This window comes from Gekko japonicus, unplaced genomic scaffold (genome assembly GCF_001447785.1).
Source record: "Gekko japonicus isolate JY-2015 unplaced genomic scaffold, Gekko_japonicus_V1.1 scaffold367, whole genome shotgun sequence".
Classification (NCBI taxonomy): domain Eukaryota; kingdom Metazoa; phylum Chordata; class Lepidosauria; order Squamata; family Gekkonidae; genus Gekko; species Gekko japonicus.
Genome location: NW_015163617.1, coordinates 683,980 through 706,437, shown reverse-complemented (window position 1 = coordinate 706,437; position 22,458 = coordinate 683,980). Strand labels below are relative to the sequence as shown.

Sequence of the window (22,458 nt, the reverse complement as noted above, 5' to 3'; positions counted from 1 at the left end):
GCCAAAAATACCAGGTGCCATCAGGAGGTCCACCCTGTGAACTGGGTGGGACCAGGACACTAGAAGCCCTCCCACTGTTGCCCCCCCGCCAAGCACCAAGAAGACAGAGCATCACTTGCCCCAGAGTCCCTATCTATAGGTAAAGGTAAAGGTTCCCTTGCTCGAAAGCCAGTCGAGTCCGACTCTAGGGTTGCGGTGCTCATCTCCGTTTCAAAGCCGAAGAACCAGCGCTGTCTGAAGACGTTTCCGTGGTCATGTGGCCGGCATGACTAAACACCAAGGTGCACGGAACGCTGTTACCTTCCCACTGAAGTGGTACCTATTTATCTACTTGCAATTTCTTGCTTTCGAACTGCTAGGTTGGCAGGAGCTGGAACTAGAGACGGGAGCTCACTCCGTCATGCGGCACACTCGGGTCTTGAACTGCTGAACTACTGACCTTCCACAGCCTGCAGTTCAGCGTCTTAACCACTTGAGCCACCGCAGCTCCTATCTATACCTTGTGGCTAATAGCCACTGATGGACCTCTGCTCCATATGCTTATCTAATTTCTTGCTTTCGAACTGCTAGGTTGGCAGGAGCTGGAACTAGAGACGGGAGCTCACTCCGTCATGCGGCACACTCGGGTCTTGAACTGCTGAACTACTGACCTTCCACAGCCTGCAGTTCAGCGTCTTAACCACTTGAGCCACCGCAGCTCCTATCTATACCTTGTGGCTAATAGCCACTGATGGACCTCTGCTCCATATGCTTATCTAATTCCCTCTTGAAGCCATCCATGCTTGTAGCCTTTCCCTTCCCCTCACCCCAACAACAGACACCCTGGGAGGTAGGTGGGAGGTGGGGCTGAGAGAGCTCTCTCATGGACTGCTCTTGAGAGAACAGCTCTGGGAGAACTGTGACTCGCCCAAGGTCACACCAGCAGCTGCATGTGGAGGAGTGGGGAATCAAACCCGGTTCTCCCAGATTAGAGTCCGCGCCCTTAACCACTACACCGAACAACACGTGCACAAATTTTGGGATTCCCCTGGCACCCCAGTCACTTTATCCTCCAATACACACATTGGCTTGCTGCATTTGTACCTCGCCTTTTGCCCCAACGGGGACCAAAAGTGGCTTCCACACGCTTCTCCTCACCTCCATGTTATCCTCACCACAACCCTGTGAGGTAGGTTAGGCAGAGAGCATATGACTGGCCCGAGGCCACCCAGCAAGCTTCCATGGCACCCAAACACTAGTCCAGCACTCTAAACCACTACACCACACGGGCTCACGTGAAGTCCCCTTGCCAACAGAAACTCCTCTGTTGATGTCAATGCAAAGGATCCAGAGGAATTAGCCGTGTTAGTCCGTTGCCGCAAAATAGTAAAAAGCCCAGTGGCACCTTTAAGACTAACAAACTTTATTGTAGCAGAAGCTTTCGAGAAACAGAGAGAGTACTCCATCTTTCTGTGTTATACCTCTGAGGATGCGAGTCACAGCTGCTGGCGAAACGTCAGGTCCTACAGTGCCAAGACCACAGCCACACAACCCGGAAAATCTACAACAACTAATAAACACAGCTCTCTTTCTCAGCCGAAGAGAGCTGTGTTTCTCAAAAGCTTACGCCACAATAAAGTTTGTTAGTCTTAAAGGTGCTAATGGAAACGATCTGTCTGCACATGCAAAGGGAGAGAGTACTCCATCTTTCTGTGTTATACCTCTGAGGGTGCCAGTCGCAGCTTCTGGCGAAACGTCAGGTCCTACAATGCCAAGACCACAGCCCTACAGCCCGGAAAATCTACAACAACTAATGAACACAGCTCTCTTTGACAAACGAAGGGAGCTGTGTTTCTCGAAAGCTTATGCTACAATATAAGTTTGTTAGTCTTAAAGGTGCTAATGGAAAAGGTGTGTCTGCACATGCAAAGGGATGCGCATACTGAGCTATGAGCCAAAAAAAGAAACAAGCACACCGGAGCCGTGCAAGTACATCAGCAATGCGCTCAACCCCGTGGACTCGTGCACTGATTTTCCACTTAAAATAATAAGGTACGTTCAAGACCAGGCGCTTCGGAAGGGGAGCACGACAAGCCAAGTTCTCCACACAATCTGCTTTACAAGGTTGCCGCAACATCATCTCACATCACTTTATACATGCCCTTTCTAGGAAACACATCTCAAGGTTTTGGGCTTGGTAGGGAAAGTAGGGCTGCGTTTCAGCAGCAAGCCATACGCTTTGTGCACTGAAAGTCCCGGGTTCGGTTCCTGGCATCTCTGCACAAAAGATCTTAACTGCCAGGTACTGGGAAAAGGTTAGGGTTCCCAAGCTCCAGCTGGGGCCTGGAGGTCTCCCAGGGTTTCAACTCCAGAGGGCAGAGATCAGTTCCCCTGGAGAAAACGGATGCTTTGGAAGGTGGGACTCTATGGCACTGTACCCTGCTGAGGTCCCTCGCCAAACACTGCCCTCCCCGGGCTGCACCCCCCAAATCTTCGGGACTTTCCCAACCCCGAGTTGGCAACCTTGGAAAAGGCCATTCTCGGCTCAAGACCCGGAACTGCTGCTGCCAATCAGAGCGGGCAACACTGAATGAGAGAGTACGTCTGACTCTGCATAAGAAAGCTCCCAGAGCTCTAAAAAGGTAAAGGTAAAGGTTCCCTTGCTCGAAAGCCAGTCGAGTCCGACTCTAGGGTCGCGGTGCTCATCTCCATTTCAAAGCCGAAGAGCCAGCGCTGTCCGAAGACGTTTCCGTGGTCATGTGGCCGGCATGACTAAACACCAAGGCGCACGGAACGCTGTTGCCTTCCCACCGAAGTGGTCCCTATTTATCTACTTGCAATGTCTTGCTTTCGAACTGCTAGGTTGGCAGGAGCTGGAACTAGAGACGGGAGCTCACTCCGTCATGCGGCACACTCGGGTCTCGAACTGCTGAACGACCGACCTTCCACAGCCTGCAGTTCAGCGTCTTAACCACTAGTGATCCACAATTGTGTAAACTTAATTCAGACTGGTACCCAGTTTAGGCTGCAGAGGTCCAATGGAAGGGTTTGACTCCTTCCTCTCTTTCTCCTCCTTTGCCCCCTCCCCCCTTACAAGCCGCTTTTGAAATTCCCCTCGGCTTCCAGCAGCGTTGGCCACGTGGCCCCGAGAGGCTGCCGTGAAAAGAAACCAAGATGAAAGCACCCCCCCCCCTCACACACACCACCCCCTTAGGAATAAGTTTCCCGAGTCCACGAATCCCAGCCTTGGCTTTAAACGAATATTCGTTTTCAAGCTTTGCACGCACTGCCCGAAATGGGTTGCGGCTGCTTTTCCGATAACGGGGGAAAGCCGATTCCGCCCTTGAGACCTAGCCGGAACAGAGGCAGAAATGCCAGCATCAACTTTACCTGGAAACGGTGTCAAAGAGAAGAGACGCGGCTGCCGCCCCCAGCAATGCGCAGAGGAGGTTCACCCGATATGCAATGGAACCAAAAGGGAACAGCTCGATCGCCAGTTTAGCCAGGAGGGTGAACAGAGGATAGCCAGGGGGGTGAGCGACCTGGGAAGAAACCGGGATACACAACTCTTACAGGCCTGGTAATAAGCACCAGGTTTGAGGACAGTCCCTTAAAAAAAAGGAAAAAGCAGCTTTTCTCATTTCCTTTCCTTGTGCCAATTTTAAACTTAGCAACGTATCTGCCTGAATGGATTTGGCGGCACACGCATTAGGGCTAAGAACGAATTCGCACAGAAAAGAGGTGACATTCATCATTACCGCCCTTTAAACGGCTCCAGGTTTGGGCTCTAGGCCTATTAGGGTCATTCAAAAGGCTGGGCTTTCTCTCCCTCCCCACACACACACCAAATATCCTTACAAAAACAGGAGAAAGAGACACAGAAACAGAACAGATTCCGAACTATTTTCGCAACTTGAAAGACCACACTGGTAACGGATTACCCCCGGGCTGACAGTCCTTAGGTCTCGCGTAAAGGGGATCACGCGCCATAATAAACTTTATTAAATAATAAACTTATTAAAAATGGTTAACCCGATTTATTTTATTCTCCCCAGCTTATACAAAATTTGGGTTGATAATAAGCCAGCTACTGTATATACAGTAAAGCCCTTTTGCTTTATAATTTAGTTTAATTGGATTTAAAAAAAAACTTGGGGAGTAAATTGTCGCGTGCCGTACTTATAAGTTAGCAAAAACTGCAGTTCGGGGGGAAAAATAAATTAATCTACTTTAACTCCATGCTTAATTAAACTTCCTTAATTCCTAAAACTGTTAATGAGAGCATTGATTAAACAATAAAACTAATACTTACTCCAAGCTCATAGGCGGCGGCGATCAGCTCCCCTGTGAAAAAATAATATAAAACCAATAATTACTATTAGGGAACGCCACTCCTCCCCAAGTTTTCAAAATCCAAACCTTGCGCTGGGGGGTTTTGCATTAATTTGACTGGATAAAAAGTGTAAATCTGTGGAGATTTAACAGCATGAAATTCCCCAAGAATATTTTCTTTCCGTGTCTGGATGTCGTTGTGCTTTGTTGTGGCGGCTTCCCCCCCCCCCCCCATTGCCACTTCCACCAGCAGATAAGCAAAGGTGTGTTGTGGAAATAATTGTAATTTTTTTTATGAAATATAGAATTGATCACAATACAGAAACAGTTTGCAGGGAGAAAAAAAGATAACCACAAAAGCTTCGCTTCAAACACCAGCTCGGCGGCTGCGGTATTGTCTTTCCCGAACACCGCTATCGTTTGCAGAAATAAACTGCCGCGTCTTGTTTCAAAGTGGGATAACTGTCCTAACGAGGATATATTTTATTCTCTGGGGCGCTGAGGATCTGATCCTGCATTGCTAATAATGTTCTCATCCATTTCTCACGCATTGGCCCCCGTTTTAATTTTGCGTTGGCTTTGCGACATATTGAAAATTAAGGCCGACGCCGAACAAAACAGCAACCATTTTCCGGAGGACGCTTCTGCTGAGCTTGCGGCGTCTTCAAAGACACACGGTGCCCATCTCGTGTCATCAAAGATCCATCAGACGCCATTAGATATATTTATTTCCCATTATGTGAAAGACTCTTACATGGCAGTGGATAGTAAGCGTCTAAAAAACAGAACATTTCCATTGGCTACGGGGTCCCGCACCAGTAGAGTTTGGCAATATTCATGAGGCAATCTACCTAAACATTTTAAATATCTACCCAAATATTTTAAATATCCATATTATTATCCAATGGGTCATGCAAACCTGGCACCCGAAGGATAGAGTCGTCCTCCCACCCTGGACAAATTTCACGGCTCTGGACGGAGCTCTTCCACCAGGCATTCAATTAAGGAGCCGCCCACAACCATCTGAGGCCCTGGCCCCAATACCACCAATTACTATCAATATTTTAACAACATCAATAATATCGGGATAAAAGAAAGATACCCACCACTAACTAAAAACCCAAGAGAGGAGATCTTCTGATCAGCTTAAACAAACATCAGGTCTTAATCCCGCTAAACCCTTTACAAACCGAGTCAAGTCTAACATTAACTTTTCAGTTCTTAAAATTTACTGTCATTAAGAAATACCCCAAGTCATCTCATTTCAAAAGTTTTCCAAGGCACAACTCCGAGTCCTTCAGCCTTCACTTCTCCTTGCCCCGTCTCTTCTGCAGCTTATAAGGACTTTTAGGAGCTGCAGCCCCTTTCTCTGAAGGAGAGTCCTTTCCGGAAGAATCCGAGTCCAGCTCGCCATTGGATTTACTGTCCTCCCCTTCTTTTTCTTCCTCCTCTGGCCCTCCCAACTGGACTCTCTAAAAAAATCCCGAGCTTTCAGAACATTTTCTGTTGTAGTTTGTAGTATTATTAAAAATGCAATTAAAAAATCCCCTCCGGGGGCTTAAAAAAAATCAATAATATCATTAATATTACTGAATAGCCTGCGCCTCGCCGATATGACCCAGACCATGCGCTAATTGAGTGTGGACTCTCGCCATGTTATATGCTGTTGCTGGGAATTTATGTATTGTTTTCAGACTTAATTTATTGTAATTTTAATTGAGAAGCTGTTTTACTAGTAATAATAAGCCTGCTGCGGCGGGGAGGGCGGGATAGAAGCCAAATAAAATAAATAAATAAATAAAATGTCAGCAAAATTGTTAGTTCTTGTGGCCAAAGAGAAACCACATTGATATTCTATGACACAAAGTTTTTTCTTAATTATTTACTTCATGCAGGGGTCATTTCCTGCAGGAGCGCACAGGAGTGGAGCTCCAGCAGTAAAGAGCCCAAGGGGTTGGCACATGCAACAAGCCCCACCCCCTGCTCCCAGCAGCCCTCAGTCAGAGCAAGAAGCAGCCAGGTAAGCTGCAGAGCCCCCCCCCCAAGCCCCCTGGTCCAAAACGGTCCAGTGGCACCTTTAAGACCAAGTTTTATTCAGGTACAAGCTCTCCCTCCTCTGCGAGGACAGATCTGCACGTTCTCCCTCCACCCCAATAGCTAGCAATCCAAAACAGTCCAGTGGAGCCTAAGTGGTGGGTGTTGCCTTCAGACACACTTCCGGTGATGTCAGGGGGTGTGGCATATGCTAATGAGCTCCTGCACCTCTTTTTCTACGAAATGACCCCTGACTTCACGTACACCCCCCCCTCCTCCCACACTTTGGAGAGCTAACTAAATACCCCACAATTTCCAGGGTCTCACACAGGACCGCATGGCTATGAGCCCTGACTCCACAGCAACTCTGTTTGAGCACACGGAAGAAAGAGCATACTGAAGGGGGGGATTATAGATCCGTGTTCACAACTGCCACCTCAGATCTCCACAGCACCTTCAGCCAACTTCAACTGGTTTGCCGGCTGCTGTCCCTCTCCAAATCCTGCTCTATGTGCCATCGTTACGGGGCGTAAGGTGGAGACCACGCGAGACAGGGCTTCCTCTGTGGTGGCTCCCTGATTCCGGGTAGAAAAATCAACCTCAACCGATTGAAAGGAAAACTCAGTCCCAAACCTTAAAGCCTCCAAGTGCCACTTTGTGGAACTGCCGCTTGTGTCAGTGGAAAGCAATGTTCCCTCTAAGCTGTGGAGTCTTGTGAGCAAAAATCCCACTTTGTGAGCTACTGGCATTGAAGTTGTGAGCGAGCGATTTGGCTCCTGCATAAATTAGTTTGCTCTGGAGCCCTCCTTCCTGAGCTAAGGCAAAAATGGGTGAGCTGGAGGCTAAAAAACTGTGAGCTAGCTCACACTAACTCAGCCTAGAGGGAACACTGGTGGAAAGTACTTACAATTAGTTGATTGGAACGGAAGGATACAACCCGAGACACGGGTAACACAACTTTCCTTAAAAGATTAGGTTTCGCTGGAAACTCATCCAACCAAACTGAAAACCAGTGGGGTGGGAAGGCAATGATATGGGATGGCATAAACCCATGGCCAATTCAAGTCCCACCACGCCCAAGAGATTCTGGCTTGCCCATACTGGGAAGGTGACAAAGACAATGAAGTGCAATTGCTCAGTAGAGCCTCCATGTTCCAAGGCAGTATACCACAGTATATCAGAGAGAGGAGACAGACTACAGTGGAGACCTTTCACCATCGACACAATGCGTGTAAGGCCTCCCAGAAGGATCTGGCCGACTTCTGTTGAGAACAGACCAGATCAGCACCCAGTACAATCCTCTTAGGCCTGGCTCCCCAACATGGTGCCCATGGGTGTTGGGGCACCCGCAAAAACCTTTCCTGGAAACTGCCAAGAGCTCTTAAAAAGAGGGCAGGGCCAAGCACCAGCCACCACCCCCAACACAAGGAACTTCACGGTGTGACTGAAGGGAAGCTGTGGCAGCCATTTTGTGGATGGCTCTGCCTCTGAAGGCGGCCATTTTGTGGCTGCAGGCCCCATGTTGTGTCAGATTCCCAATGGTGCCGGGGGGGGGCTCAGAAAGTTCGGGGGCCCATCCTAGGCCGCTGTTCCAGTCTTAGTCATTTCCAGACTGGTCAGAAATTTAGTATTACTCCGATATTGTAAACAGAGAGAACGGGTGGAGAGAGGAGCTTTTTCATACCCCAGACAAGATACAGTGGATCACACAAAATAATGTGTTGGAGCCTACCAATTACGAGTGCAGGGGGTTCCCCGAGACAGATCTTCCCCTCCACCACCACCCTTTGCCCACCAGCATTCTCTGACTCCCCTAAATCTGACACAGAGGGCCTGAGAGGACCCTTGCGGCATACAAGGGGACGCTGTACCTGAAGGATCACCTTCTCCCATAAGAACTTCCCCACCACTCTGGCCATGTTCTGAGGCCCTGCTTCAGGTGGCCCTACGCCATCTGAGCATGGACAGGCAGCAAGTCAAGAAAGAGCCTTCACGAGCATGGCGGGAAAAATTTGGAGCTCCCTCCCCAGGGAGATCTGTCTGTCTCCCTCGAAGAACATCAGAAGAGCCCCGCTGGACCAGACCAGGGGTCCATCCAGTCCAGCCTCCTGTTGCACACAGTGCCTGACCAGCTCCTCTGGAGGGCCAACAACAGGGCATAGAGGCTGAGGCCTTCATAAGAACCTCAGAAGAGCCCTGCTGGATCCCATCAGTGGTCCATCTAATCCAGCCTCCTGTCTCACACCAGGGCCAACCAGCTCCTCTGGAGGGCCAACAACAGGGCAGAGAGGCCAAGGCCTTCATCAGAACCTCAGAAGAGCCCTGCTGGATCCCACCAGTGGTTCCTCTAGTCCAGCATCCTGTCTCACACAGTGGCTGATATACCACTGTGGGCCAACAACAGGGAAGAGAGGCCGAGGCCTTCATCAGAACATCAGAAGAGCCCTGCTGGATCCTACCAGTGGTCCATCTAGTCCAGCCTCCTGTCTCACACAGAGGCCAACCAGTTCCTCTGGAGGGCCAACAACAGGGCAGAGAGGCCGAGGTCTTCATCAGAACCTCAGAAGAGCCCTGCTGGATCCCACCAGTGGTCCATCCAGTCCAGCATCCTGTCCCACACAGTGGCCAACCAGCTCCCCTGGAGGGCCAACAACAGGGCAGAGAGGCCGAGGCCTTAATCAGAACATCAGAAGTGCCCTGCTGGATCCCACCAGTGGTCCATCTAGTCCAGCATCCTTCCACACAGTGGCCAACCAACTCCTCTGGAGGGCCAACAACAGGGCACAGAGGCCAAGGCCTTCCCCTTATAAGAACATCAGAAGAGCCCTGCTGGATCAGACCACTGAGGGTCCATCCAGTCCAGCATCCTGTCTCACACAGTGGCCAACTAGTTCCTCTGGAGGGCCAACAACAGGGCAGAGAGGCCGAGGCCTTCATAAGGACATGAGAAGAGCCCTGCTGGATCAGACCAGGGGTCCATCTAGTCCAGCATCCTGGTTCATCTGGTAAACCAACAACAGGGCATAGAGGCCAAGACCTTTCCCAGATGTTGCCTCCTGGCTCTGGGATTCAGAGATTGACTGCCTCTGAACATGGAGGTCCCCTTTAGTCATCATGGTTAGTAACCACTGACAGACCTATTGTTTCGTCTTTCACAAAGCAGGTGTTCACCCGTAGAGGCAACAGATTAACACAGGTGGTTTTCCATTGCCTGCGTCCACGTAGTGACCCTGGAATTCCTTGGTGGTTTCTCTTCCATGTACTAACCAGGGCTAACTCTCTTTTGTTTCTGAGATCTGACAAGAACAGGCTAGCCAGGGGCACCCAGGTCAGGGAAATTATTAAGTGCCGTCAAGGGCGGGGAGGGTTGCCCCAGTGCTTAGTTCTCATGGCCCTTCCTTACACGCCCAGAGGAAATGCTGGTCGCCACTTTGAAGCCAGGAAGCAATTCTCCAGGCCAGTTTGGCCAGGGATCCTGGAGGCTTTTTGTCATCTTCTGGGCATGGAGCAGGGGTCACTGGGGTGCGCGGGGGGGGAGGTATTTGTGAATCTCCTGCATTGTGTAGGGGGTTGAACTAGATCCCCCCGGAGGTCCCTTCCAGCTCTCTGATTCTAAGTCGCAGCTGACTTGCAGTGACCCCGTAAGGTTTTCAAGGCAAGAGGCAAAACAGAGGTGGTTTGCCATTGCCTCCCTCTGCGTAGCATCTAGGGCTTCCTCTCTGGGGGAACGCTCCGGAACGGCGTTCCGGCACCTCTTCAACAAAAATTGTTTTTAAAATGTTTAAAAGTTCACGAGTTTTCAGTATACAGATTGAAAACTTCATTTCCCTCTTGAGAGTTCCGGCATCTCGTCTCCCACCCCACCCCCCAAGTCCCGGTAGCATTTCTGGACTTCCTTGGTGGTCTCCCTTCGACTACTAACCGCAGCACACAGCCAACTGATGGCGAACCCATAGGGCTTTCCAGGCAAGAGACCAGCAGAGGTGGTTTGCCACTGCCTACCTTTGCACTCCTGCCAACCTAGCAGTTCGAAAGCAAGAAATTGCTAGATAAATAGGTAGTAGATAATTAGTAGATAAATTTCACTCCATGAAATTACTGAACAGTCGGGTTAGAACGGATAAAAGGAAGTCCTTCTTCATCCAAAGAGTGATGAACACTTGGAATTCACTGCCACAGGAAGTGGTGGCGGCTACAAGCATGGATGGCTTCAAAAGGGAATTAGATAAGCCTATGGAGCAGAGGTCCATCAGTGGCTATTAGCCACAAGGTATAGATAGGGAGTCTGGTGCAAGTGATGCTCTGTCATCCTGGTGCTTGGGGGGGGTCAACAGTGGGAGGGCTTCTAATGTCCTGGCCCCACCGGTGGACCTCCTGATGGCACTGGTATTTCTGGCCACTGTGAGATACAGAGTGTTGGACTGGATGGGCCTTTGGCCTGATCCAACATTGGCGTCTCTTATGTTCTTATGTACCACTTCAGTGGGAAGGTAAACAGCGTTCCATGCACCTTGGTGTTTAGTCACGCCGGCCGCAAGACCACGGAAACGTCTTCAGACAGCGCTGGCTCTTCGGCTTGGAAACTGAGATGAGCACTGCAACCCTAGAGTCGGATTCGACTGGCTTTCGAGCAAGGGAAACCTTTACTTTACCTTTGCATCAGAGCCCTGGACTTCCTTGGTGGACTTCTGTCCCAGTACCAACCCGGGCCAACCTTGCTTAGCTACCGAGATCTAATGAGATCAGGCCAGCCTGGGTCACCTAAGTTATGCCAGGTTGGAAAAACAACACCAAGACTCCCTTTCCTACACAGCCATGCCCAGTCCTCCCTGGCCTGATGTCCCCACAAAGACTTCTCCTTTTGCCCCCCCCCCCGTGTACCCGCAAAGCTTGGCTTTCAGCTGCCCGCATCCCATTTGCAAAATAAGCACGCCTGCCTTGCTTTGAGGATTAGTTAATATTTATGGAGTGGTTTTATGAAAACGGGGAGAATTACATCTTACGTAACCTAATTCGTGTAATGTGGATATATGAAAATTCGGGGGGGGGGGGAGAATAATGACAGCGCTTGCCCTCTTTCCGCCTGCAATGCAACATTAAGCACTTTCCCTACCTCTCCACCACCCCCTCTTATTTTTTGCATTTGGCATCCTGTTCGATACGATTTCCCGATAAGCTTGTCTGGACGCAGCAGCGCAACGGCGCAGACTTCCGTTTTCACACTTGCAAAACACACAAAGCTTGCATTTGATGCGTGCTGCTCACACACGCAAATCCCCGCTGTTCAGGTTACAACAGGTATGAGGCCCAATCCCACTTCTGATATATTTTTTTTGTACCCAAAGCGGGCAATCTTTGACACAAACAACCAGAGTTTCGGTCCCTGCCCCTGGAGAGACTGGCCAGTCAGAGTCAACAATACTGACCCTGATAGACCAATGGCCTGGCTTGGTATAAGGCAGCTCTATGAGTCCACGTCTCCACCAGGACACGCAGACCAACGGTCTGACCCAGCTTCATCTTGACATGAGCTTTTAGAAGATTCCAGCTTCCTGGATTTCACTTGAACAGATCCAATTGTGTTTCTCCTGCAGAACTCTTCCTATGTTCTTATAGAATCATAGAGTTGGAAGGGATCTCCAGGGTCATCTCGTCCAACCGCCTGCACAAGGCAGGAAATTCACAAATACCTCCCTGTCCACACCCCCAGTGACCACTGTTCCACGCCTAGAAGATGAGAAAAATCCCTCCAGAATCCCCGGCCAAACTGGCCTGGAGAAAAAGTGCTTCCTGATCCCAAAGTGGCGACCAGCATTTTCCCTGGGCGTGTAAGGAAGGGCCACGAGAACTAAGCACTGAGGCAACCCTTCCTGCCCTACCTCTCGTGACCTGCCTAAGAGTTCACAGAATCCGCTTAGAAGCAACACTGCCCACTACCCCACAGTCTCACCCTTGCTTTGGGGAGAAAAACTGTAATTTTATCGTCGAATGCAGGCATGTACTGAAAATGAAATTCTTTTTTTTTAACAATTTATTAGGATATAATAAAGAAAACAAAGTTCAAACATGCAGCAAAGCTTATTCAATTATATATCCTTTCCCCCTCCCCCCTTTTCAGCTTCCCACAGTGCTCCAACCTCCAGCCCAATTCTTCGATTTTCTCCATACCTCCCTTTCTCCTTATTCACATCCACAGGTAACTTATCCTTCAGCTGTTATTCTTATACATTAATCGATTTTCTACTATCTTTTAAGTTTCAATAGTTCTCAAAGCAAAGTAAATTGTCTTTTACATCCCAGTATTTCTCCAAATAGTCTTTAAAGTCCTTCCAGTCTGCCTGCAAATTAAATTCTGATATCAGCCGCAGAAAGAGTACAAATATCTACTTATTTACTTTACTGATACCGTATCCCGCCTTTCTCCCCAAAGCGGCTGACGTTGTTCTCCGCTCCTCTGTTTTATCCTCACATCAACCCTGTGAGGTAGGTTAGGCTGGGAGTGCGTGACTGGCCCAAGGGCACCCAACAAGCTTGCACGGCACAAGTGGGGATTCAAACCTGGCGTTCCCGGATCCTAGTCTGACGCTTTAACCACTACACCACGCAGGCTCTTAATACAGATCCAGGTGCCACCACGGACTCAAACTTTGTTCTCTGGTTCTTAGTATGTTATTACATTAGTAGCAACCAACCACAGTCATCTCTCGAACTCAGAACTCCAAGCCACAGGCTGAGAATAAAAACAGTGGGTTGCTTTCAGTTTAGATTAGGATACAAGACCCAAAAACAAGAATGTCCAGCAGGTGATCTAGAACAAATTCGGTACTAAATAGAAATGTAAAATTTCCAGAAATTTTGAAGCTCGGAAAAAAACCCGGTTTTTTTCGGGGGGGAAACGGAAATTTTCGGAAAAAATGAAAAAAATGCTACATTAGCATTTCTTTTGTCACCGCCGGGGGGAACCCCACCCCCAAAGCACTGGGGGGACTTGCCAAGCCTAAAGTATTTGCATAAGTCAGTAAGTTTTAGCTGGATGATGTTAGGATAGCAGGTCAGCCAAACACAAACCACCTGTTACCAATCATCGGATGCTGTAACTTAGTGCAGCTGGCTGCTGTCAAAAGATTAGCATGACTAAGAGAAATATTGACAACCTACCATCTAAGGTAACAACACTGCATGTGCTCAAAACACTGCTGGAGTGAGAAGCCAGGATATTCGCAGGAGGATCCCAAGCACCCTTCCAGGCAGAATGTCGGATAAGACAAACGGCGACCTTGGCTTAGGACCCTTAGGTCGGAAGGAGGAACGGCTAATTCCTTGGCAACAGCTCTGCTCCTAGAACTACTGCTGCTTACAGCTATCTGCTCAGGTCAAGTAACTTAGTGAGTTAGGTTTTATTTGTTTGCTTTGTCCTCTGTACACTTCCCTTTCCCCCTACCAGTCTGTCTTATCTTTTTATTGCCTTTGTAATAAACTTAAATTGTTTTTATAATTTGGATTGAGTCACTGCCCAGACCAAAGGTTTTTTAAAGCAAATTTTTAATTGTTCCCTTTAATTGGTTATGCTTGGATACCCTAATGACTATGGTTGGACTCAGAATGCCAGACTAAATGGACCTTTCGGGTTTTTTCCCAGCACCCTCTACCCCTTTATATGCTTATGCCCTAAAAAAGTGGTTGTGTGCAATGCTCCCTCTAAGCTGTGGAGTCTTGTGAGCAAAAATTCTACTTTGTGAGCCGCTGGCATTAAAGTTGTGAGCGAGCGATTGGACTACTGCATAAGTTCGTTTGCTCTGAAGCCATCGGGAGAAGCCACATGGGGGGGGGACTGGAGCCGGGAGGGACAAGGGGGGTGAACACGCTCCTCCTTCCTCTTCTGCACTTGCAGTCCTGCTGAGGAAATGGGTCGACTTCATCCCCTTATTCATCCCCTGCTATGATGAGCTTTTTCTCAAATGTGCAGAGTGAAAACAGAAATACTGGGAACTAGTGTTTCAGTTGTTAGAGCACCAAGGTATGCAAATTATTTTACCACTCCAGACAGTGTAACTGAGCACAGGAAAAGCAAAAGATAACCAACTGCAGCCACTTCAATCATTAGTAAAGTATATCAAAACATTCAGGGCTGAACTTGAAGATGGCTTAGTCCAGATGGCAGAAACAATATTGTTCTTGGGCATGGGCTATCAGCAACTTGAACTGGCAGCCAATGTAGATCTTTATTTATTTATTTTTAACATTTTTGCCCCACCCTCCCCTCGAGTGGGTTCAGGGCGGCTTACAAGAGGGCATAGGTCCATGCATAAAAACGAAACAATATTTCTGGTCCCAAATCAAGATGCTGGCCAATAAATTTCTATATTATTATTACTATTTATTATTTACTTTATTTATATCCCATCCTTCTCCTCCGTGGGGACCCAAAGGAACTTACATGGCTCTCCATTTTATCCTCACAACAACCCTGTGAGGTAGATTAGGCTGAGAATGACTGGCTGTCAAGAGATAGACCTTTAAGACATGTAAGTATTTTAGGGTTGCCAAGTCCTTACCTTATGAAGAGCGGGGGAGTCCAGCGCTGGTCCGGGAGTCCCTGCGCACGCACGAAGTGCTCGTGCGCCGCAATCACATCACCCGGAAGTGACGCAATCAAATTTTCCCTTGGATTTTTGTGGCCCCGCCCCCGACATGCCCGACGTGATTCCGTCACTTCCAGGTGACGTGCTGACGCCGGGCATGTCGTGTGCTTTGGGGGTGGGGTTCCCCCCGGGGCCCGATCCACCGCCGGGGGGAACCCCACCCCCAAAGCACTGGGGGGACTTGCCAAGCCTAAAGTATTTGCATAAGTCAGTAAGTTTTAGCTGGATGATGTTAGGATAGCAGGTCAGCCAAACACAAACCACCTGTTACCAATCATCGGATGCTGTAACTTAGTGCAGCTGGCTGCTGTCAAAAGATTAGCATGACTAAGAGAAATATTGACAACCTACCATCTAAGGTAACAACACTGCATGTGCTCAAAACACTGCTGGAGTGAGAAGCCAGGATATTCGCAGGAGGATCCCAAGCACCCTTCCAGGCAGAATGTCGGATAAGACAAACGGCGACCTTGGCTTAGGACCCTTAGGTCGGAAGGAGGAACGGCTAATTCCTTGGCAACAGCTCTGCTCCTAGAACTACTGCTGCTTACAGCTATCTGCTCAGGTCAAGTAACTTAGTGAGTTAGGTTTTATTTGTTTGCTTTGTCCTCTGTACACTTCCCTTTCCCCCTACCAGTCTGTCTTATCTTTTTATTGCCTTTGTAATAAACTTAAATTGTTTTTATAATTTGGATTGAGTCACTGCCCAGACCAAAGGTTTTTTAAAGCAAATTTTTAATTGTTCCCTTTAATTGGTTATGCTTGGATACCCTAATGACTATGGTTGGACTCAGAATGCCAGACTAAATGGACCTTTCGGGTTTTTTCCCAGCACCCTCTACCCCTTTATATGCTTATGCCCTAAAAAAGTGGTTGTGTGCAATGCTCCCTCTAAGCTGTGGAGTCTTGTGAGCAAAAATTCTACTTTGTGAGCCGCTGGCATTAAAGTTGTGAGCGAGCGATTGGACTACTGCATAAGTTCGTTTGCTCTGAAGCCATCGGGAGAAGCCACATGGGGGGGGGACTGGAGCCGGGAGGGACAAGGGGGGTGAACACGCTCCTCCTTCCTCTTCTGCACTTGCAGTCCTGCTGAGGAAATGGGTCGACTTCATCCCCTTATTCATCCCCTGCTATGATGAGCTTTTTCTCAAATGTGCAGAGTGAAAACACCGGGTTTTTTCCGTTTTTTTTCCTGAAGGCTTTTTTGGTTTTTTCCAAAAAATTGGAAAAAGAAAATAAAATTTTAAAAATTTATTATGGAACGTTTTATTTTAACGTGATGAATAAAATATTTTAAGACAAGGTGTTCAAATATTTTCCAAATCATTTCCAATATATATATATGGTATCAGATTGATCTAATTTCTGTGCACTGAGGACAAGTAAGTCCTAGGTTACAAACTGAACTCTCCAATGCAAGAACAAGATGCATTTCTTCCTTTAGGAGGTGCGATTGTCAGAAGAAAATAAAAAAGTTTCAGTTTTGTTTTTGCATGTCGGTGGGTATTCTGTTTGTAATAATTGTTTGGATACACTATATTTTTAATATGCTAGTTGTGATAATTTCATGCCAAGTAAAAATGTCCATAGTCATATTATATGTTCCTAAAGTAACAGAATGACTTTCAATCTAGAAAAGACAAAAGAAATGCTAAGGTAGCATTTTTTTCAATTTTCCGGGTTTTCCCAGAAAAAAACCGGGGGGTTTTCCGAGTTTCAAAATTTCCAGAAATTTTACATCTCTATTTTTAAGCAGAGGCTAGATGGCCCTCTGACAGCAATGTGGATTCTGCGAACTTAGGCAGATCATGAGAAGGGAGGGCAGGAAGGGTTGCATCAGTGCTTGGTCCTCATGGCCCTTTCTTACACGCCCAGGGAAATGCCGGTCGCCACGTTGGGATCAGGAAGTAATCCTGGAGGGGGTTTTTTGGTCATCTTCTCGGTGTGGAACAGCGGTCACTGGGGGTGTGGTGGGGGGAGGTAGTTGTGAATTCCCCGCATTGTGCAGGGGGTTGGACTAGATGACCCTGGAGGTCCCTTCCAATTCTATGATTCTAGGATTGCTACAGCATTAACAGCTGCAAGAAAGGCAGAGATCCACAAGCCGGCAGTGTCCAGCCCTTCAGGTTTCTTAGTGTTGTTTTATTCAGCATATGAATCATTCATCTTTAGAACAGGCATGATTTACGCCTGGCTTAAAGTAGAAGTTAACAGCCAAGAAGTGCTTCAGAAAAGGATCCCAATAAAGGAGAACTGTATCCTGACTGCGCTCCATTGATTTTTAAATATTAAAGTGAACAGAATGCAAAAATTATTCGTGAAGTACAAAATACATAAGATGAGTATAAAATATATACAGGTATTCAACAGTTATTAGTTGTTGTATTGGCTGCTAACAATGATATCCAGAATGTTCAACCATTTCGAAAGATTTCTTCTTCTGAACAGATGAAGGAAAATGAAGAACATGTGACGTCTCTGGTCTACATAGGGCAAAATGCTGTAAGATACCCTATGTAGAATCATCAGGAACTTCCTCTCAGTAATGTTTTGACATACAGAAGAAAATCATGAATTTCTTGAAATGTACCAGTTGACAAACTGACCAGAGACATCACATGTTCTTCATTTTCCTTCATCTGCTCAGAAGAAGATATCTTTTGAAACGGTCGAACATTCTGATGCTGACTTAAAAGTAACGGTTCTCTGACAAGGGAATTTCAAATGGAGATTCGAAAGGGAGACTGCTGAATTGCAAGTGACCATGAAGTTCAAGACAATGCCTCCACCTGGACTGAATCAAGACCTAGGTTTCCTCTCTCATTACCAATGCTGGTTACCTCCCTGCGATTCACACCTAATCCAATCACACCTTCTATTGTCATTTGCCTACTCATGTCTGAAATCACTCCGCTTTCCAATATATATGGCAGATGGACTCACATTCTAGCTGTATCTGAATTAGTTACTCTTCTCTGCTGCTACAGACAGACTAACACAGCTACCTATCTTGAGCTTTCGAAAAGGAGTGAGCAGTGACTCATGAAAGCTCCTCCCCTGTCAAAAAATTTGTTAGCCTTTCAGGTGCTACCGGACTCTTGCTCTTTTCTGCTGCTACAGACTCACTCAGCGACCCATCTTGATCTATCTAGATACCAGTCCAACACATTTAACCACTACACCACACTGACTCTCTTAATCTTTGGCTCTCTAACCTCAAGAAAGACTTCTCTCTAGGTCAGCTTACTCTATCTTCACAGGGTTGTTGTGAAGGTTAGAAAGGGGGATGGGAAAGCCACCTACATCACTGACCTCCTTGGCCAAAGGAGAGGATAAAAACGGACAGGATGGCACAGAAGCAAGTGCCCTGGTGAATTCAGCAGAGGGCCAGAGGCATCCTACTTTATGCTCCCAACCAACCTAGGAGGTAGGATTTTACAGGCAAGGAATTTTACAAGACAGCTGGAATGCAGTGGTTAAAAGCGTCATACTAGTATCTGAGAGACCCAGGTTCGAATCTCCTCTTGTAACATGGAAGTTCGCTGGGAGACCTTGGGCCGGTCACACTCGGTCAGCGTAACCCACCTCGCAGGGCTGTTGTGGAGATGAAATGGAGGGGAGAACAACACTTTGGGTCCTGATCGGGTTAGGGTACAAATGAATTACATAACTGCAATAAATACAACCCAACCCGGGGTCGCTCCACTGCATGGCCAAAACTGCATTAAGCCATAATAAGAATGGATGAACCTGTGCAGAAAAAAATTACAACAAAAACAAAAAAATAAACACTACAAAAAAACTAAAATGATCTAATAAAAGTTAACCCTCCCTGGACTGCAGAAAGGGAATGCAATGGAGATGCTCTCATTGGCATAAATCAACATATGCAAATGCATGCACATTAGCAGAATCAACATATGCAAATGAATGCACATTAGCAGAAAGCCCGGGTGGCGCTGCAGCGCCGGGCCACGTGCGTGGAAGGAAGGGCGCGTTACGTTACCGGAGTCTCCCCCGGGCACGGACCGGGGCAGGCTGGCCACGTACAAAGCCGCCACCGCCGCGCCCACCGCGCTCGCCTCGCCAAACCGCCCCATTGGGGAGCCGCCGCTGCAGCCGCCGCGCGCATGCGCGCACACCCCGCTCCCGCGGCTTCCGGGTCCTGGGAAGAGTGGGCGGGGCCGGGTGGGATTCTTCCATTAGGCGGGCGCGGGGGGGCGGTCCGGATGATCCCCTCTTTGATTGTCCGCGATGGTTGCTTCCTCCCGGGGCCTGCGTTGCGGAGATGCGCTCCCCCGACTGGCGGAGAGGAGTACTGCAAGCGCGAGGACTTTTGGAAGGCGTTTGCAGGGAAAAATAAGAGTTTTCCGGGCTAGACAAGTGAAGATTTCTTGAGACGCCCCGACGGTGGAACGAGACAGTCTTCTTCTTCTTCTTTTTTAAAATATAAGTGTTTTTATTATGAAAAAGTTTCAGAGACAAAGTCTTCTTAATGCACATACAAACCTGGGTTTTGCCTTGGAGTTTCCCTGGATGTCTGATACGGTTGCCAGCTCCAGGTCGGGAAATTCCTACAGATTTGTGGGGTGGGGCTGGGCTGGGGAGGGTGGGGGGAGGGGAGGAGCCCCAGCAGAATAAATCTGCACACAATCCGTCCTCCAAAGCAGCCACTTTCTTCAGGGGAACTGATCTCTGTGGTCTGGCAATTGGTTTTAATTTGGGGGACTCTCCAGGTCCCGCCTGGAGGTTGGCAACCATAAGCCTGGTCAGGGACACAGGCTTATGAGGTGCCTGAGCACTAAGATAGGTGGATGGATTTCATTCTGACTGGCTGAGGGGTCACCCTCCCTTGTGTTGACAATACCCTGCACATAGAGATTCATTGCTACAAGCAAAAGAAATAGTGCATTTCCCCCTCCTGAACTAGCTTTCTACTTGTCCGGACTTTTTGTTCCATGCAAAGAAATATTCAGAGCAGGAATCTGGCCCCCTTATTGAGTGAGGTAAAGGTAAAGGTTTTCCTTGCTCGAAAGCCGGTGGATTCCGCCTCTAGGGATGCAGTGCTCATCTCCGTTTCCAAGCCGAAGAGCCAGCGCTGTCCGAAGATGTTTCCGTGGTCATGTGGCCGGCATGACTAGACGCTGAAGTGCATGGAATGCTGTTACCTTCCCACCAAAGTGGTACCTATTTATCTACTTGCAATTTCTTGCTACGTTGGCAGGCGCTGGGGCCACAGACAGGAGTTCACTCCTTCGTACGGCACTTGGGTCTCGAACTGCCAAACTAACGACCTTCCAGTCTGCAGCTCAGTGTCTTAACCACTGAGCCATCGCAGCCTATTATTGGGTGAACCAGACCACAAAGGCAGCTGTAGTGAAGCAGGCCGCTCTAGTGACTTAGAAGAAAAGAAGAAGAGATTGGAGTCTCAGAGCAGCTTACAAACTCCTCTCCCTTCCCCTCCCCACAACAGACACCCTGTGGGGTGGGTGGGGCTGAGAGAACTCTGACACAAACTGCTCCTTCAGGAACAGCTGTGCCAGAACTTGTGTCTGACCCAAGGTCACATCAGCAGGTGCAAGTGGAGGAGTGGGGGAATCAAACCCGGTTCTCCCAGATTAGAGTCCGCACACTTAACCACGACACCAAACTGAGTGCCCGCTGCCATTATGAATCTGCCCCCCCACACAAAAGAATGCCAGGCAATGCCCAGCTTTGTGTATGTCACCCATTCGGAGTCGAGATGGGTGGACAATAGGGACAGGGCCTTCTCAGGGATGGCCCCATGACTTTCAATGTGACACTTTCCCTGCAGCCCGCATCTAGCATTGGACAGCTGGGAAAGACATTCTTTGCTCTACAGTTTGACTGAAACATTGATTGGCGAATATCCTAGGGCTGCAAAAAAACGTTTTAAATGAACAAATTCCCAACTGAGAAGTTTCTGAATATATAGGTCTGGAGCCTGTGGTCTGATCCAGCAGGGTTCTTCTTATATTCTAATGAGGGCCTCGAGCTCTATTTCTGTTGTTGGCCATCTAGTAGAACTGGTTGGCCACTGTGAGAGACAGCATGCTGGACTAGATGGACTATTGGTCTGATCCAGCAGGGCACTTCTTATGAAGGCTTCAGCCTCTATGCCCTCTTCTTGGCCACTGGCTCTGATCCAGCAGGGCTCCTCTGATGTCCTTATGAAGACCTCGGCCTCTCTGCCCTGTTGTGGGCCCTCCAGAGGAACTGGCTGGCCACTGTGAGAGACAGGATGCTGGGCTAGATGGACCGCTGGTCTGATCCCGCAGGGCTCTTCTGATGTTCTGATGAAGGCCTCGGCCTCTCTGCCCTGTTGTGGGCCCTCCAGAGGAACTGGCTGGCCACTGTGAGAGACAGGATGCTGGGCTAGATGGACCGCTGGTCTGATCCCGCAGGGCTCTTCTGATGTTCTGATGAAGGCCTCGGCCTCTCTGCCCTGTTGTGGGCCCTCCAGAGGAACTGGCTGGCCACTGTGAGAGACAGGATGCTGGGCTAGATGGACCGCTGGTCTGATCCCGCAGGGCTCTTCTGATGTTCTGATGAAGGCCTCGGCCTCTCTGCCCTGTTGTGGGCCCTCCAGAGGAACTGGCTGGCCACTGTGAGAGACAGGATGCTGGACCAGATGGACCCTCAGTGGTCTGATCTAGCAGGGCTCTTCTGATGTTCTCATGTCCTTGAAACACACGAACAGTTTGGGCCGAGGTTTCTAAATTTCACCACAAGGAGCCACAAAATCCGAAGCTCGCTGTGTAACGGCGGCAATTAAGAAAGCAAAAGAGGGCAGCGAGCGGTATTGATAGGCGAACAAAACCCACGTCGGCAGAAACCCTTCTGGGGCTGTAACAAAAGACTCGCCAAGCCGTACCTGGAGTACCCGAGGAGATTAGAGGGAAGGGTTTTGAATACCGATGTGGAGGAGGGGGGACAGGAGCACAAACTGGGACGATAGGACCGTCCTGTGGATTATATCTAAGCGGAGACGTTTGGGAAATTAGGTTTGCATTCATTTAATTTTGCGGGGGGGGTGGCGAGCACAGAGGAGATTAGAGGACGGCATGATTGAAATGTTTCAGGTCCTGAGCAGGTGGGGGTGAACGCGGGACCTTTTAAGACAGTTACACCGGGGCCGTGCAGAACGGAGAATCCAGATGCGGCCAGGGAGAGGACGCTCGCCGTTCATTGCGGTGGAGTGAGCTAATGGGTGCTTGTAAAGGGGTGAGGATAAACTGCAGCTGCCTCCGTTCCGATAAATTTTGCTGCTCAGTCGCACAGTCGAGTCCGACTCTTCGCGACCCCCCTGGACAACATCACGCCAGGCCCTCCTGTCTTCCGTCGCGCTCCGGAGTTGGCTCAATTTCATGTTCGTTGCATCGATCACACTGTCCAACCATCTCATCCTTTGCCGTCCCCGTCTTCTTTGACCTTCAATCTTCCCCAGCAT

At 48.7% G+C, this 22,458-nt stretch overlaps 1 protein-coding gene across 1 annotated transcript in view; it reads right to left on the bottom strand.

Moving 5' to 3' along the window:
- Positions 1 to 19,087, bottom strand: part of TMEM260 (transmembrane protein 260) — a 76,125-nt gene extending 57,038 nt beyond the window's left edge. Inside the window, exons 1-3 of the mRNA XM_015407426.1 lie at positions 18,994 to 19,087; positions 4,292 to 4,323; positions 3,370 to 3,521 (exon numbers count right to left, since the gene is read on the bottom strand). Of these exons, the coding sequence (XP_015262912.1) occupies positions 3,370 to 3,521; positions 4,292 to 4,323; positions 18,994 to 19,087 (278 nt within the window). The remainder of the gene's footprint in view (positions 1 to 3,369; positions 3,522 to 4,291; positions 4,324 to 18,993) is intronic.
- Positions 19,088 to 22,458: the final 3,371 nt, after the last annotated feature.